The 15,042-nt window shown below is 34.3% G+C and overlaps 1 protein-coding gene across 1 annotated transcript in view; it reads right to left on the bottom strand.

Annotated features, from left to right (window-relative positions):
• Positions 1 to 15,042, bottom strand: part of LOC107661606 (collagen alpha-1(V) chain-like) — a 67,549-nt gene that overhangs the window by 24,961 nt on the left and 27,546 nt on the right. Inside the window, exons 10-36 of the mRNA XM_016451267.1 lie at positions 14,785 to 14,859; positions 12,759 to 12,851; positions 12,613 to 12,669; positions 12,463 to 12,516; positions 12,307 to 12,360; positions 12,172 to 12,225; positions 11,937 to 11,990; positions 11,236 to 11,289; positions 11,083 to 11,127; positions 10,333 to 10,386; positions 10,078 to 10,122; positions 9,878 to 9,931; positions 9,736 to 9,780; positions 8,419 to 8,472; positions 8,144 to 8,188; positions 7,975 to 8,028; positions 6,548 to 6,592; positions 6,140 to 6,193; positions 4,061 to 4,168; positions 3,917 to 3,970; positions 3,522 to 3,575; positions 1,432 to 1,476; positions 1,268 to 1,321; positions 646 to 690; positions 501 to 554; positions 328 to 381; positions 192 to 245 (exon numbers count right to left, since the gene is read on the bottom strand). Of these exons, the coding sequence (XP_016306753.1) occupies positions 192 to 245; positions 328 to 381; positions 501 to 554; positions 646 to 690; positions 1,268 to 1,321; positions 1,432 to 1,476; positions 3,522 to 3,575; positions 3,917 to 3,970; positions 4,061 to 4,168; positions 6,140 to 6,193; positions 6,548 to 6,592; positions 7,975 to 8,028; positions 8,144 to 8,188; positions 8,419 to 8,472; positions 9,736 to 9,780; positions 9,878 to 9,931; positions 10,078 to 10,122; positions 10,333 to 10,386; positions 11,083 to 11,127; positions 11,236 to 11,289; positions 11,937 to 11,990; positions 12,172 to 12,225; positions 12,307 to 12,360; positions 12,463 to 12,516; positions 12,613 to 12,669; positions 12,759 to 12,851; positions 14,785 to 14,859 (1,512 nt within the window). The remainder of the gene's footprint in view (positions 1 to 191; positions 246 to 327; positions 382 to 500; positions 555 to 645; positions 691 to 1,267; positions 1,322 to 1,431; positions 1,477 to 3,521; positions 3,576 to 3,916; positions 3,971 to 4,060; positions 4,169 to 6,139; positions 6,194 to 6,547; positions 6,593 to 7,974; positions 8,029 to 8,143; positions 8,189 to 8,418; positions 8,473 to 9,735; positions 9,781 to 9,877; positions 9,932 to 10,077; positions 10,123 to 10,332; positions 10,387 to 11,082; positions 11,128 to 11,235; positions 11,290 to 11,936; positions 11,991 to 12,171; positions 12,226 to 12,306; positions 12,361 to 12,462; positions 12,517 to 12,612; positions 12,670 to 12,758; positions 12,852 to 14,784; positions 14,860 to 15,042) is intronic.

Below are 15,042 nucleotides of genomic sequence, written 5' to 3'. Positions count from 1 at the left end.
TACACTTTTTTTTTTTTTTTTAATGGGCCAAACATTTCATGATATTATTCATGAGGTTCACCCTCAGGTTTTTCGTCCATTTTGCAAACCCATTTTATTGGAATCTTACTAGAGGCACTATTTAGTGTGTAATTCTAGAATCATTTTGAAAATTTGAACATTTGAACTTCAGCATTCTGTGTTCCATTTACCTGAGGTCCGACTACACCTGGGGGTCCGGGAGGTCCAGTTTTACCTTGGAAACCCTGCCAGAAGAAAATACAAGTGAGTTTTTTAAGCACAAGTGTGTGAATAAAAGTGTGCGTGTCCATATCAGACGCCACTCACAGTCTCTCCTCTCTGGCCAGGGTGTCCGGGCAGCCCGTCCTTTCCGGAAGGACCCTAAAAACAAGAGAGAGAGAGAGAGAGAGAGAGAGAGAGAGAGAGAGAGAGGAAATCAGGACAGATGATTGGATGAAAGAAGGTTTTCTATAGTTATTTCTAGTGTTAACATCACTTACCGGTGGACCCTTAGGGCCGGGGAATCCAGTAGGTCCCGCTGATCCTAACGGACCCTGTAAGACAGGACACAAAAGAGCGTTAAATCTCTGTCTCTGAAGCAATAATCAATACTTTGGAAGGATTTGATTATTATTTATACCGTACCCGTTCACCGGGTGGTCCTGGGGGGCCGTCGCTTCCTGAGTTGCCCTGTGAAGGAGGGGAGGACAAACAAAGGAGAAAAGAAAAATTGAACAGAACATTTTAATATTTCAGAATGTTTGTATAAACGTCCATGCAAATGCGATTAATTATTAATATCGTAAAACTTATGCTTATTGCCCGAGGTAATGGGTGCCATTAAAGATTTGTTTGACTGATAGAGGATATGCAGATCGGTAAAATCCCTGTTGCATTTGGATTTGCTCCAGCTGAGCCGTGGAGACAAACCTTGCGTTTTGAAATGTAATAGGAGCACCATTTGCTCCTGTCAACACGTTTAGCTTTCACAGCACAACAAATGATGAAAGCCTGAGATGTTTTCTTTCAGTCAGTCAGGGTGTGGGGTGCTTTTCCTAATTGAATTTTTATGTGCCAAACACTTGTTTTATGTACGCTTGAATGCATGCATGATATGATTTTCTTTGTGTTTTTACATTTGCATGTCATATTATTTATTTACTAAGACAGAAGACCCTGAAAAGTGACTTTTCCTCAATATGTCATCATCTCATTTCATTATATAATCTTACAAATGCAGAATAGTGATGAAAAAGGACAGTCTCACCTTTGGTCCTGCTTTACCAGTTGGTCCCCTCGGCCCTCTTTCACCACGGGGTCCCTACAGAAACGATCACAAGAAGTATGAGAAAGCAGTGTGTGAAATCAGTCCTAAACTGATCAGCAAAAGGGCACGTCTTGTTTGTTTTTGTCCTAACTTTGTTGCCTTACCGTGGGTCCTCTCTGTCCTCGGGGTCCCGGCTTTCCTGCTGTCCCCTGTTTGTGAGAGAGCATAACGTGAATTAATGGAAAAATAAAAAACAAATATATCTCAGTTCCCTATTATTACTTTTATTATTATTATTATTTTATTTTTAAAAGATATTATAAGGAATACATTCTAATAAAATAAGTTTTTAAAAAATGTTTTAAAGATATGTTATATTTAATACATTATAATAATATAAATATTTTAATTAACAATAATAATTAAATTGTGCTTAGCATGAATAATTATCAATATAACATTATTTATTCCTAAAGGATATCTGTTATATTTAATAAATTCCAGTAAAATAAATATATAAATATGTTTAAATGAACAATAATATATAATAATTAAACTGTCCATCGAGTGAATAATTATTCATTTCATATTATTTATTTTTAAAAGGTATTTGTTATATTTAAAATATAAAAATATAAAAATATTATAAATACAATAATAATATATAACAATTAAACTACACTGTATACACAATTATTAACTGAATACTATTTTTGTTTTAATAAAAAATATTACCTAAAATTTAGGAGAAGTAGAGATAACTAAATAAATGTGTGCTTTTAAATTCTTATGCTTCACTTTCTGTTCAAATGCTCTTTTCAGCGAATTCAGTCATTAAAAATGATGGTCATTATTTGTGTCATTTAAACAAAACCATAAGCAATATTTCTTTCAGCCTAGTAGAACATTGTGATTAATTTGATTATCTGTAGATGATATTAGCATCTCTCCATCTCGTGAATACTTCATGCAGATAGTTATGGTGGAACAAAGAAAGTTTTGCGTCAACAAATGAATGCAGTCTGAGAGTATGTGTGTGTGTGTGTGTGTGTGTGTGTGTGTGTGTGTGTGTGTTTAATGGCTTGCGAGAATAAGAGGTTTTTGGATTATAATGTGTTTATGGGAGACTGCACTGTCTTCCTAATGGCAGCCGGCTGCTGCTCTCAGCTTAAATGTGATGATATACAGCCAATAAAGCATCCGTGCGGAGAGCTGGGGGTTTACTCAGGGCCTTTCCCAGCTTTTCTTGGCCATAAGGGCTCTGATAACACACACACTACAGCTCAGAGACGGTTAGCTCTGAGACACTGAGACAAAACCCTATAGTGTGCACAAGCTGAAATTATTACTTTTATTACATTCTTTGTTGGTGTTTTTGTCATTTTTATTTATTCTGCCTATGGTATGACATGACGGTGAGTAAAAGATGACAATTTTCATTTTTAGGCAGTGTGCTATTTTAGTATTATTTATATACTTTTTTGTATTATTTCTATATTTTTATATTTTCAGTTTTCTTTTTAATTTTGGTTTAATATTTAGTTTTTGGTTGGATTTTTTAGTTTAAATATTACTATTTAGGTTCACTTTTATTTCAGTTTTAGTTTTTGCTTTATTCTTATATTTTCACATTTTTTCTTTTTTTTTTACGTTTAGTAATTTTATGTTCTTTTGTCATTTATTATTGTTATAATTATTATAAATATTCCTATTTGGGCTATTTTTTATTTCCTATTTATTTTAATATTTTCAGTTTTCAGTTAATTTATAGTTTATCTAATATTTATTTATAGTTTATCTATAATTTATCTAATATTTATAATTTATATTACTTCAGCTTTATTTCAATTAATATGTTTTTAACAGTTTTTGATTTAGTTAAATATTCCCCTAATGATGCTTCTGAACTTCTGAATTGCTTTGTTTTGAATATCTTAAAATAACATGACAGAGAATAAAAATCTAACTGGAATAGAGCTAAATCAATTTTCTTGCTCACTTCATAAGATTAATCGAATTGCATTTATTGAAATGGCTTATATTACATCAGTCATATTCTACATGTTATATTATATCGTTTGCATTATGTTAGCCTAAATGATTACCCTGCATTTCTTTCTCAAAATCCACAAACTCGAGAGAAAACCAGTGAGCATATATCTTTTCGCTACTCAAAATACATAAATAAAATAAGATGAGGAAAAAGGGTGCGTGAGAGAAATACAATGAGACAGGAGAACTCTTTTTTACACACCCTCGTGCCTTTCTCTCCACTGGCTCCTTGGAATCCCTGGAATCCTTGAGAACCCTGAAGAGGAAAAGAGAGAGAGGGATTAATTCACAGGTCCATCAAAGGGAGGAAGGAGAGAGGGATAAAAGGAGGAGAAGAGAAGAGAAGAAAAGTGCTGTTGCAGCAGTGCATGCTGGGTCACGGTCAAATGGAAAGCTGACACCAGATGGCATTATGGGTAAATCCACTTAGCTTTGATCAAGAAGTTCAACCATGTCTGCCTTCCAATCCCGCTCTAATGCATGCGCGCACACACACACACACACACACACAACTTTGTCCTTCTATCAATACATGGACACAATCGAACACGGCCGCTGTGGATGCTGGCTAATCACAGGCAGATCGGGTGTATTTACCTTGGGGCCTTGTCTTCCTGGATAACCTGGCAACCCGGGCACACCGAGCTTACCCTAAAACCAAAGTACACAGAAGAAACATAAGTAATCAGTCGTGACAAAACACTGACAAACTTCACGATGCATATATAGATATACACTCACCTTCTCTCCGGTCGACCCGAGTGGTCCAGGATCTCCAGGTAAACCAGATCTTCCTTTGGGTCCCTCAGGCCCGTCTTCACCTCTGGGTCCAGCAGCACCAAGTTCTCCCTGAATACATTAGGATTTATATGAGACATTTCCCTCAGAAACTAGAGATTTTTATCTTTTTTAGAGGTCTGTTCTGATGAATGATACATACAATGATACGATAAATTACAGCTGTATGCCAGCCAGTCATATCAGAGAATACTTAATTTACATTTACATTAACATTGACTGATGTAATAATTGAATGTATAAATAATAAAAGTTGCTTTCAAGGGAAAAATACATGAAAAAATTATAGAATAAGTCCCTTTAAATTCCTCAGCAAACTTCCAAGGGGGCCTCAAAATGACTTACATTTTTTAAAATAAGACAAAACAAGCTTTAGAATGAGCTAAAACCATGAAAATTACAATATTTTTTAAATGTATTTATTCACCCCCAAATTTCTAGAATGTTAAAATTGTGTTATTTTTACAATTAATTATTTTAAATAATTAAAATATTTAAAGCAAACTTCCAAGGGCACCAAGATTACTTAAAACGTTTTAAAATAAGACAAAACCAGCTTTAAAATAAGCTAAAATGACAAAAAAATATATATATAATAATAATAATAATAATACATACAATATTTACTAATTTAATTAATCCCAAAAAAAATGACCAACTAAAAATTATTTCTTAATCCACCTCCTAGAATTCTACAACTTCACTTTTTTTTAAATGATAATTTAATTACTTATTTTACTTATTTTCATCTCCTAATTGCTGAAAATTAAAAAGGGCTGTCTTCGAATGTTTCTGAAGTGAAGTGAAGTGAAGTGAAGTGAAGTGAGTGAAGTGAAGTGAGTAAAGTGAAGTGAAGTGAGTGAAGTGAAGTGAAGTGAAGTGAAGTGAAGTGAAGTGAAGTGAAGTGAGTGAAGTGAAGTGAGTAAAGTGAAGTGAAGTGAAGTGGAGTGGAGTGGAGTGGAGTGGAGTGGAGTGAAGTGAAGTGAAGTGAAGTGAAGTGAAGTGAAGTGAGTGAAGTGAAGTGAAGTGAAGTGAAGTGAGTGAAGTGAAGTGAAGTGAAGTGAAGTGAGTGAAGTGAAGTGAAGTGAAGTGAAGTGAGTGAAGTGAAGTGAAGTGAAGTGAAGTGAGTGAAGTGAAGTGAAGTGAAGTGAAGTGAGTGAAGTGAAGTGAAGTGAAGTGAAGTGAGTGAAGTGAAGTGAAGTGAAGTGAAGTGAAGTGAAGTGAGTGAAGTGAGTGAAGTGAGGTGAAGTGAAGTGAAGTGAAGTGAAGTGGGTGGACATCTTTGAATAAGCGATCCCAGAATTTAATAATGAAACAAGTTTGTGTGTACGGTTAGTGTGTGTTTAATGTTTTTGCCACTTTAGAGATATAATAGGCAAAGACTGGCACTTGAGCAGCATGGGAATAGTGAAGTGTGTGCGTGCGTGGCATTTAACAAGAGTAAATGGTAATTTGGGACAATGTCCACCCACTTAAATCCAGAAGCGTTTGCATATTGGTCCCTAATAACCTAGAGCGGTGCGCATTTGCTCATTACAGACATTTACCCAGCGCCGCGGATGAGTCAGCGGACTTTATAACAGCAAAAAATCAGATCAATTAGGCTGAGTGAATATTATACATGCCCTTTGACCAACTTCTGAAGTCCTGAATGACAAAATTTCTCGGCATTTTGACTTTTTTGGCATTTTGACATTGAAATAGACTCGGGAGCGTGTCGCCTGGGGATATGTGATCGCTAAGGTGTTTTTATCACATTTCTATGTGGCCGAATTCCCAAGTTATGGTCCTTAAGGTCTTTTTTCTGTGTGTGCCTATATTTGTTCAAATCCCAAAGCAAGTATGAGCAAAAGTAATAGTGATGCTCCACTAAATATAGACCCACTGTGATTTATGTGCCTCCTCAGAGATGCTCAGACAATTAAAGTTCGACCCAAGTGAAAAGAGAAATCAAATCCCATAATTCCCCAGAGATAAAGCCAAACACAAATAACCTCTTCAACCTGCGAATAAGTCTCTTACCCTGTCGCCTTTGATGCCCATATCGCCCTTAAATCCTGGAAATCCGTCTTCTCCCTGAGAAGGAAAGAAAAGAAGATTTGACACTGAGAGCATTGCAAACTTCCGAACGCATATAATACCCCTTTTTTGACAAATGCGAAGGGGCGGATCTCCATGGCAACTGCTATTTCTGCTATTTGCCGGGGCCTGATCTTATTTTCCTGCTGCACTCTCGCAGGATACAACTTTTTAATGACCAAAGCGGGAAGGTCAAAAATGCATCTTGGAGTACACCGGTTTCCATATTCAGAAGCAGAAATTAAACATTAATGACTCAGGAGCAGTGCATTAGCCGTCGGCACACACACACACACTCACAACAGCACGTATCCATACGCACGCAGTCGCACGAACACACTCTGAAATTACCTTTTCACCCTTGTTTCCTTTCAGCCCACGGACTCCATCAGCACCCTGCGGACAGAAAGAGCAAAAGAAAAAAGATCAACAGAGTCCATCTAAACTTCAAAACCCTGCGATTGACTCACTGTATCACGAACACTGACTAGAAACCATGAAGGTGTTAAAAGCTCTCAAACCCTAGCAAGCTTCATTACACTCTACTGTCTATATACTGTAGGCAGCAACCCGACTCACAGTGGATTACAACAGTGCATTTTAATTGAATTGCAATTTTTTAAATCTATTTAATCCTTTGGTGTGAAATATTGATATATTTATATATGATCTTATATAATATATATATGGTCTTCTGACAATAATATAATGTAATATAATATAATAGGGCTTTTACATCGATTAATCGCGATTAATCACGATTAATTGCACCAAAATAAAAGCTCGTTTACATAACATAACATAACAATATAACATAACATAACATAAAATAAAATAAAATAAAATAAAATAATATAATATAATATAATATAATATAATATAATATAATATAATAGGGCTGTAAAATCTATTAATCGTGATTAATCACACCAAAACAAAAGTTTGTTTCCATAATATACGTGTGTACATATAAATACACACACATACATAAGAAATGCATGTAATATATATTTAGATTTATTTATAATATAAATCATATATAAATATGAATAATCGATTTGACAGCCCTATATTATATTATATTGACAGCCCAATATAATATAATATAATAATCTTTTTTATTTCAGGCTTTAATTGAGTTTTTATACGATGGCAGGACAGTTACCAATAGTTTTTTTTCCACTTTAATTCAGAAATTCATCTTCATATAACTTGAGTGACTCAGACTGTCTTCTAACAATTAAATCTAACAATCTAACAATGGCTTTTTTATTTGGTACAGTTGCAGAACAGTTTAACTACCAATACTTTTTTAACTTATTGGGTCAGGACACAAAAAAAAAAAAAAATCAGACTGATTTCTAACAATAAATAATATATATAAATAATCTAATCTAATATAATATAACATAATAATTGGGAAATGTATCCTCATCACATTCAAATTGGAATCATCAGTGAATTACCTGCACTTCCTTACATTTTGGCCAAAAGAACTTATCTCAGAAGTTGTCTTTGATGCCTAAAATGCTGTCTAGGTACGCAACTTTTGGACATTTTGGAAGATGGCTATAAAGTTCAGATGATTCTGCCTCAGGAAAGTATCAGAAACACTGGCAGGGTGCCGTCTCCATTTCATTATGAGGAAAAAGTTAGAGGCAAAATAAGTTGGGTGACTTTTCACTGACATCTTACTACTACAGAACTACAATACACACGGACCAATAAGAGATCGTTATGAGTTCTGCTATGACCAGTGAGGATTAAAAAACACCTGCCTTTACACCTCGAGGCCCAGGATATCCAATCGGCCCCTGAGGACCAGGAGGTCCCTGTAAAACACAATCAGTTATCGATCGACTTATTGATCACATCTGAAGCTACATTTGTACAAGAGAAGTGTCTGTAAATTAACTCTTCGGATAGAGGAATGAAGGATAAACATACCAGATGTCCTTTCTCTCCGGATGGCCCTTCTTTTCCTGGGTGGCCCTGTGTTTGTGACACAAAGATAAAGAGAAATGACACGTTATGCTGCAGTAATTAGATATAAAACCATGAAATGTGGATAGAATAGGCATTGAGAATAGATGCGAACAATGTGTGTCTGTGAAGAACTGCCAGGCAGATCACTGTACTGTAATTATTACTGTACTGATACACAAACAATAGAGCTTGAGATGATCAGACGTGAAGCGTGTGTATGTGTTTCCCGGACTCACCGGAGGTCCATCGGCTCCTGGCATTCCCGATAAGCCTGGTTTTCCAGTAGGACCCTGAGAAGAGGAAAACCAGCATAAGCACTCAGTCCATTAACACTCAGCACACACTTCCTGTCTCAACACACATTCATGAAGACCATCCAGTAGAGCGATCAATACGTTAAAGTGGTCAGTGTGTAGAAGGGTTAATGACAAATATCAATGTCCAGAATTATGAAAATCTGCTTTAAAAGTATGTGCTCAATTCTTAAATATGTAAGCTTTGTATCCATTCAGGGTTGAAAAAAAACCATTTTCAATTAATATTTTACTTTAATGACTATAAAAAATATCAAGCGGTGTAAGTAAAAGTAAAACTGAATCAAATGTACACATTGTCATTATTATTTTCAAATCATATAGTTTCTTGATTTATGGTTTTCTTGTCACATAACCGTAAAATGGCTTTGATTTGGCAGTCAAATCTTTTTTTTAAATATTATATACTACTACTACTAATAATAATAATAATAATAATAATCAAATAAAACTGTTAATAATAAACAATAATTTATTTATATATTCTTTATTACAATCTGCAATCTTTAAGCCCAGCAAAAATAAAAATAAAATAATAATAATTTCAATTTAGAAATGCAAAGGTTTATAAACTGTAAGATTTTTTTGTTCTTGAAAGAAGCCTCTTATGCTCATCAGTGCCGCATTTATTTAATCAAAAGTACGGTAAAATCTAAAAATATTGTGAAATATTATTACCATTTAAAATAACTGTTTTCTATTTCAATATATTTTAAAATGTAGTTTATTCCTGTGATGCAAAGCTGAATTTGCAGTCTTCAGTGTCACATGATCCTTCAGAAGTCATTCTAATATGCTGATTTGCTGGCCGTTCAAGAAACATTTCTTATTATTATCAATGCTGAAAATAGTTTTTTTTTGGAAACCCTGATACATTTTTCACAGGATTCTTTTATGAGTAGAAAGTTGAAAAGAACAGCATTTATTTGACATACACACCTTTTGTAACATTATACAGTTATATGTAAATGTATTTACTGTCTTTATCAATTTAATGCATCCTTGATTAACAAAATGATTAATTTCTTTCAAAAAAAAAAACTTAACCTTAAACTTTTTGAACAGTAGTGTACTTATGAAATGTACTATAATCTTCATCACTAAGAATAAATGTCTTGTCATAAAACATAAACATTATCAATAGAACACTACACACACACATACAAACTCTATATAAAGGCATTAATCCATTAACCAGAGAAGCATCCTTCCATCGATCATCCACACATGCGATCTCACCTTCTCTCCTGGAGGTCCGATCGCTCCCTGAGGACCTGGAAGTCCCTGTGAAAGAGGACAGAATTAGAGGATATTGACTGGTTAATGAAGTCAACGATGGGTGGGTTAGATAATATCTGAGTGGGTGTGGCTTGATGAATACCTGAGCTCCGGGGTTGCCTTGTTGTCCTGGAGGTCCTGGCTCACCTTGAGGACCCTGACGGGTGAAAACAGAAGCATAATAATGTGAATATGTGTGTGTGCAGAAGCAAGTTTGTATGTACAGAAGTGTGTGTGTGTGTGTGTGTGTGTGTGTGTGTGTGCATGTGTGTGTGTGTGTGTGTGTGTTTGTCTCACACTTACAATGTTTCCTTTAGGTCCAGGATGTCCGTCCATACCAGTCACACCCTAAAATGATAAAAGAAGGATCAAAATAAATAAAAACGAATTTAACATGTTTAAAAAATATTTACACATTTATATATTCTCACATTTAAAAAATATTAAGACATTAATAATTAAGCTATTTATTTGTAAGTAAATAAATACCATGAAGGTTAATGACTTAGATTCAGATGAAAACTAACTAATTCAGATAAAGATGAAGTTTATACTCACGGGAGGTCCAGGGGGCCCCTGGGGACCTTTGGGGCCCAACAAACCACGAGGACCCTGAAAAAGAGAAGATGGAGAAACAGAGAGTTGTGTTCAGCTGAAAGTGTCTGATAATAGAGGCGTTACTGACATAAAGTGGGTAGCATTCACCCGGTCATGTGACCTCAACATAAATAAAACAGCTTTTTCTATGCAACTTATATAACTCCTCATCTCATGTGCTATATTTTAAACATGAGTACTGTCTATTTCGTATATGCATAAACTAAAAATAAAATAATGCATTTAGAAACAAGATCAAATAGATATGTGTTCCACCTTTTTTAAATGTTCAATAAATGATAAAATAATAAAATAAAATAAAACAGTGTTAGCCCAGTCATGTGATCTCAACATGAAAAAAGGAGCTTTTTCTATGCCACTTAAATGACTCTTCATCTCATGTGCTACATTTTCAAACAGGAGCCTAAAATACTACTGATTGTGTTTATGTGTACATGCAAGAGCAGATGAAGTCACTCTCAAACTAAATGGTGAACATGGAGCGCCACCTGCTGTCTTAAACTTAAACTTAAACTTATTTAACTCTACTATATTTTCTGTCTCTGAATGTTTCTCTCACTTCACATCCAGAGTGAGTAAAATGCAGCGGACACCTCAAAAAATGAGTGACATGGATCTGTGGAAGCGTTATGTATGATCTAGTGGATAACAGAGGATAATGCTGGGATACTGGAGGAAATATGAACTCACCGATTCTCCGGGCAGACCTCTGGGTCCGACCTCACCATCATTGCCCTGGGATACAGGAAATGATGTCATCATGACGTCAAGATTGATTTACATATAGGACAATAACACTGATGATGAAGGAAACAGGAAGGGATTAAAATAAGAAGCTCATACTCTTTCTCCATCCTCTCCTGAAGGCCCAGGTGGCCCCTGAGGACCTGTCTCACCCTACAACAACAATGACAAAGACACACTCATTAGTTTTCATAGAATGAATCACCCTCCTTTTTACAGGATTACTGCCAAATAAATAAACAAATGGATATTACATTTGGCCTTAACTAAAATCATTTTATTAAAATTGGCCAAATCAGAATAATGTATTGCAGAAAGCCATTTAAAAATAAAATAAAATGTATTTGAAAATAAAATAAAATATATAATTAAATAGCTGTTCAACTAAAGTGTTTCACCTATTTTAAAATGTTCATAAACGTGTTTACACTGTGATGCTTTGACTGCAAAATAAATTAAAAAAATGGACATTAAATGTTGCTCTCAACTGAAATAATTCAGTTATTATAGTTCATTCAAACTAAATTTCATTAAAAAAAATTGTTAATTGAAATAAAATAAAATTTAAAAATTCGACTCATTGTTAATTTTAATTTGAGTTTTTAAGTTTCATTTGACATACTAAAATAACTAAAACGAAAACTGAAATAAAAATTAATAAAAACAATACAGACATATATTAAAAAAGATATGAAATATGACAAATATAAAATAAAATATAAAAATAAAAACTGATTAAAAAAATACTAAAATACTATCTCAATTATACTCAAATAAGACTTATTTTAAAACGTGTTTACCCTGTGACCCTTTTCTCCAGACAAACCAGCGAGCCCATCGAATCCTCGGTCCCCCTGTGAAGCACACAGACAGGAAACAGTTCAGAATGGCAGGATATTAACATTTTATAAATAAGAAACTACTGTACTTTCTCTACATGAAATCACAATTGACCCTTTTTACTTTCTGGCATCTTATTGTGCACAATTCATTATTGTGTGTTATGCTAAAATATATTTATCTCATTAGTTTTACCTTTGGTCCCGTCTGTCCAGGCATCCCTCTGGCTCCATCTGAGCCGGGTCGACCCTAAGCCAACAGAATTCTTGTTTATAAATTTTTATACAGAATGATCGGGTTAATAATAACAACAACAAAACGCAAACGTACCCTTCTACCAGGCTTTCCAGGAGGGCCTATGGATCCCAGTGGACCACGAGGACCCTAAAAACACACACACAGGTCTCACAACAGCTCTATCCTGCATTAAAAGGTCTTCAAATACTGTCAAATAGCTGAGGATTGTGGGTAATCTGTGATGCCTACTTGAGGTCCTGATTCCCCAGACTCTCCTTTCAGTCCAGAAACACCAGGAGGACCCTGGGAAAATCAAATCAAGCTTGAAACATATCAGACTCATCATAATATCATAGATATCATCATTTCGACAGACTGAAGACAGATATACAGACGTACCAGAGGACCGGAACGGCCCGTCAAACCCATGGGTCCGGTTGGACCCCTCATCGCCAGCTATATGATAATGACACAGAGCAATTAGTTTGCATAGAGATGTGTGTGTGTGAAATATAGTGTGTATTGGTGTAAGTGTGTGTTTTTACCCTGGCCTGCTGCATGATGGCTTGCATCTGAGCCTCTTGGGCAGAAACTGCAGGACCTTTATGTCCGCTGTCGCCTCCTGTACTCATGCGGAACTACAGAGACAGAACCAACTCATCAACTCATTTAGACTATGATAGTTTACTTTAGACATGACAGCAAAGTGAAAAATGTTCCACCTGTTTTAGAATGTTCAACATATGATCAAATTAAATCAAGATTAAATTAAAGTACTTGAAAATAAAATATTTCAATACAATTTTTAAATAATATATACATTTATTTTATCTTAACATTAACTTAACCTTTTTTTTTGTGGAATCCAAAACACAGGTTACATGCTACATTCAATGAGTGGCATCCAGTTATTGCAAAAAATTAAATTCCTCTTAAAAAATGTTAATTATATGTTTTAAAGTGTTTAGTACGATTTAAAGTGTTTCACCTAGTTAAAAAAGTTCTGTATATGATCAAATAAAATAAAACGAAATGAAATAAAATAAATTAAAATAACACCAATTCCACCAATTTTAAAATATTCATTATATGTTCAAATAAAAATAATAATAAAAAAAATAATAATTGCATTTAAAATAAAATAACTCTAAAGTGTTTCACCAATTTAAAATATTCATTATATGTTCAAAAAAAAAGTATAATAATAACATAATGCATTTAAAATGAAATAGATCTAGTGTTCCATCTATTTAAAAAAAGCATTATATGTTCAAATAAAATAAAATAATGCATTTAAAAATAAAATAGTTCCAAAGTGTTTCATTTATTTGAAAAAGTTCATTGTATGTTAAAAAACTAAAATAAAATCATGTATTTGAATATAAAATAATATAAAATAGATCTAAAGTGTTTCACCTAGTTGAAAATGTTCAGTATATATCCAAATAAAATAACTCTAAAGTAAAAATTTTAAAATATTCATTTTATGTTCAAATAAAAACAGGCAAAAATAAAATAATGTATTTTAAAATAAAATAGTTCTAAATTGTTTAATCTATTTTTAAAAAGTTCATTATATGTAAAATAAACTAAAAAATAATTTGAAAATTGCAGTAGTGTACAGTACGTACTGCAAAAACAAAAAAATACATACATACCTAAAATAAAATACGTGTGGTAGCATGTAATTCCAAATGTACTCTAGAGCTGAATTCAGACTAGCATACTACTCTTACTATTTCTTCCATGTAAAGATACGGCAGAAATAGTATGACTAGTAGTATGACTAGTAGTATGACTAGTATGGTAGTATGCAGTGTTTCTGTGCCTCTGTCTGTGTACAGGAGTCAAGTTATTCAGCACTGCCATCTAGTGGCTGAACTCAATCACTACACTTCCAAGAGTATGACCACTAGTTTCAAAGTGAATCTGTGCTTCATGGCTCTGTATTGATTTTCATGGGTATTTTGGGGGGGTGAGGAGAGGTAGTGTTTAGGGTGGGGTTTAATTACAATCACATGTTGACTATAAACACATATACAACACGGACAACCTCATTTTTAATGTGGTGTTTAGAACATCTGGATTTGCCATGGAAGCATTCCAGAACTCTCGACATTGTGAAGTCGATACACGTTCTGGAATTAAAAAAAAAAAAAAACTGTATCGGAGTAACAGCTGGGAAAGAGGAAATTTGGAAAAGCTGAGAGTATGATGTGGAATTTGTGAAATATCTCTGCATAATGACTGCATTAACCAGCGTGTGATTGATGGGGAAACACGGCAGCAAAGGGAGCATTATGTTTCTGATATCTCTCTGACATAATTATCACTGTTAAACCACTCCGAAAATAAATCAAGCCAGCACAAGAACTAACGGCTCTGGACATTCATTATGACGCACTGTAGATCTCGTCTACAGGCTAAAACTGACCTCAGTACAGTGAAATGGGGCTTTAAATTGTAAAAGCTAAAAGACGTGCAAACGTGTATCAATCAGTTGTTTATGTGTCATTTTAATGTGTAGTTTTTGTAAGTGTGTATCTGGTGATTGTGCTCAGATTTACATACAGGCAACATCAGGACAGTCCCTGGAGGTCCTGGAAGACCGTCAGCTCCAGGCAGACCAGAGCGACCAGGAGGACCCTGTCAAAAGAGCAAAGGATTATGGGTAATGCATTAAACAGCATTGTGATCTATAATATAATCTCTTTCAATCAGTGTAATCAGGCTCTCTAAAGTTAAAATGTAATCTTATACAGTATGATGAATAACAATCACACTAAGAAATGTTCAGGTCATATTTCACCCTGGAAAGAAAAAAATAAA

The sequence above is a fragment of the Sinocyclocheilus anshuiensis genome, unplaced genomic scaffold (assembly GCF_001515605.1).
Source record: "Sinocyclocheilus anshuiensis isolate Anshui unplaced genomic scaffold, SAMN03320099.WGS_v1.1 scaffold1425, whole genome shotgun sequence".
NCBI classification, from domain to species: Eukaryota; Metazoa; Chordata; class Actinopteri; order Cypriniformes; family Cyprinidae; genus Sinocyclocheilus; species Sinocyclocheilus anshuiensis.
The sequence above is the reverse complement of the archived record's forward strand: the minus strand, read 5'-3'. Positions and strand labels throughout refer to the sequence as shown.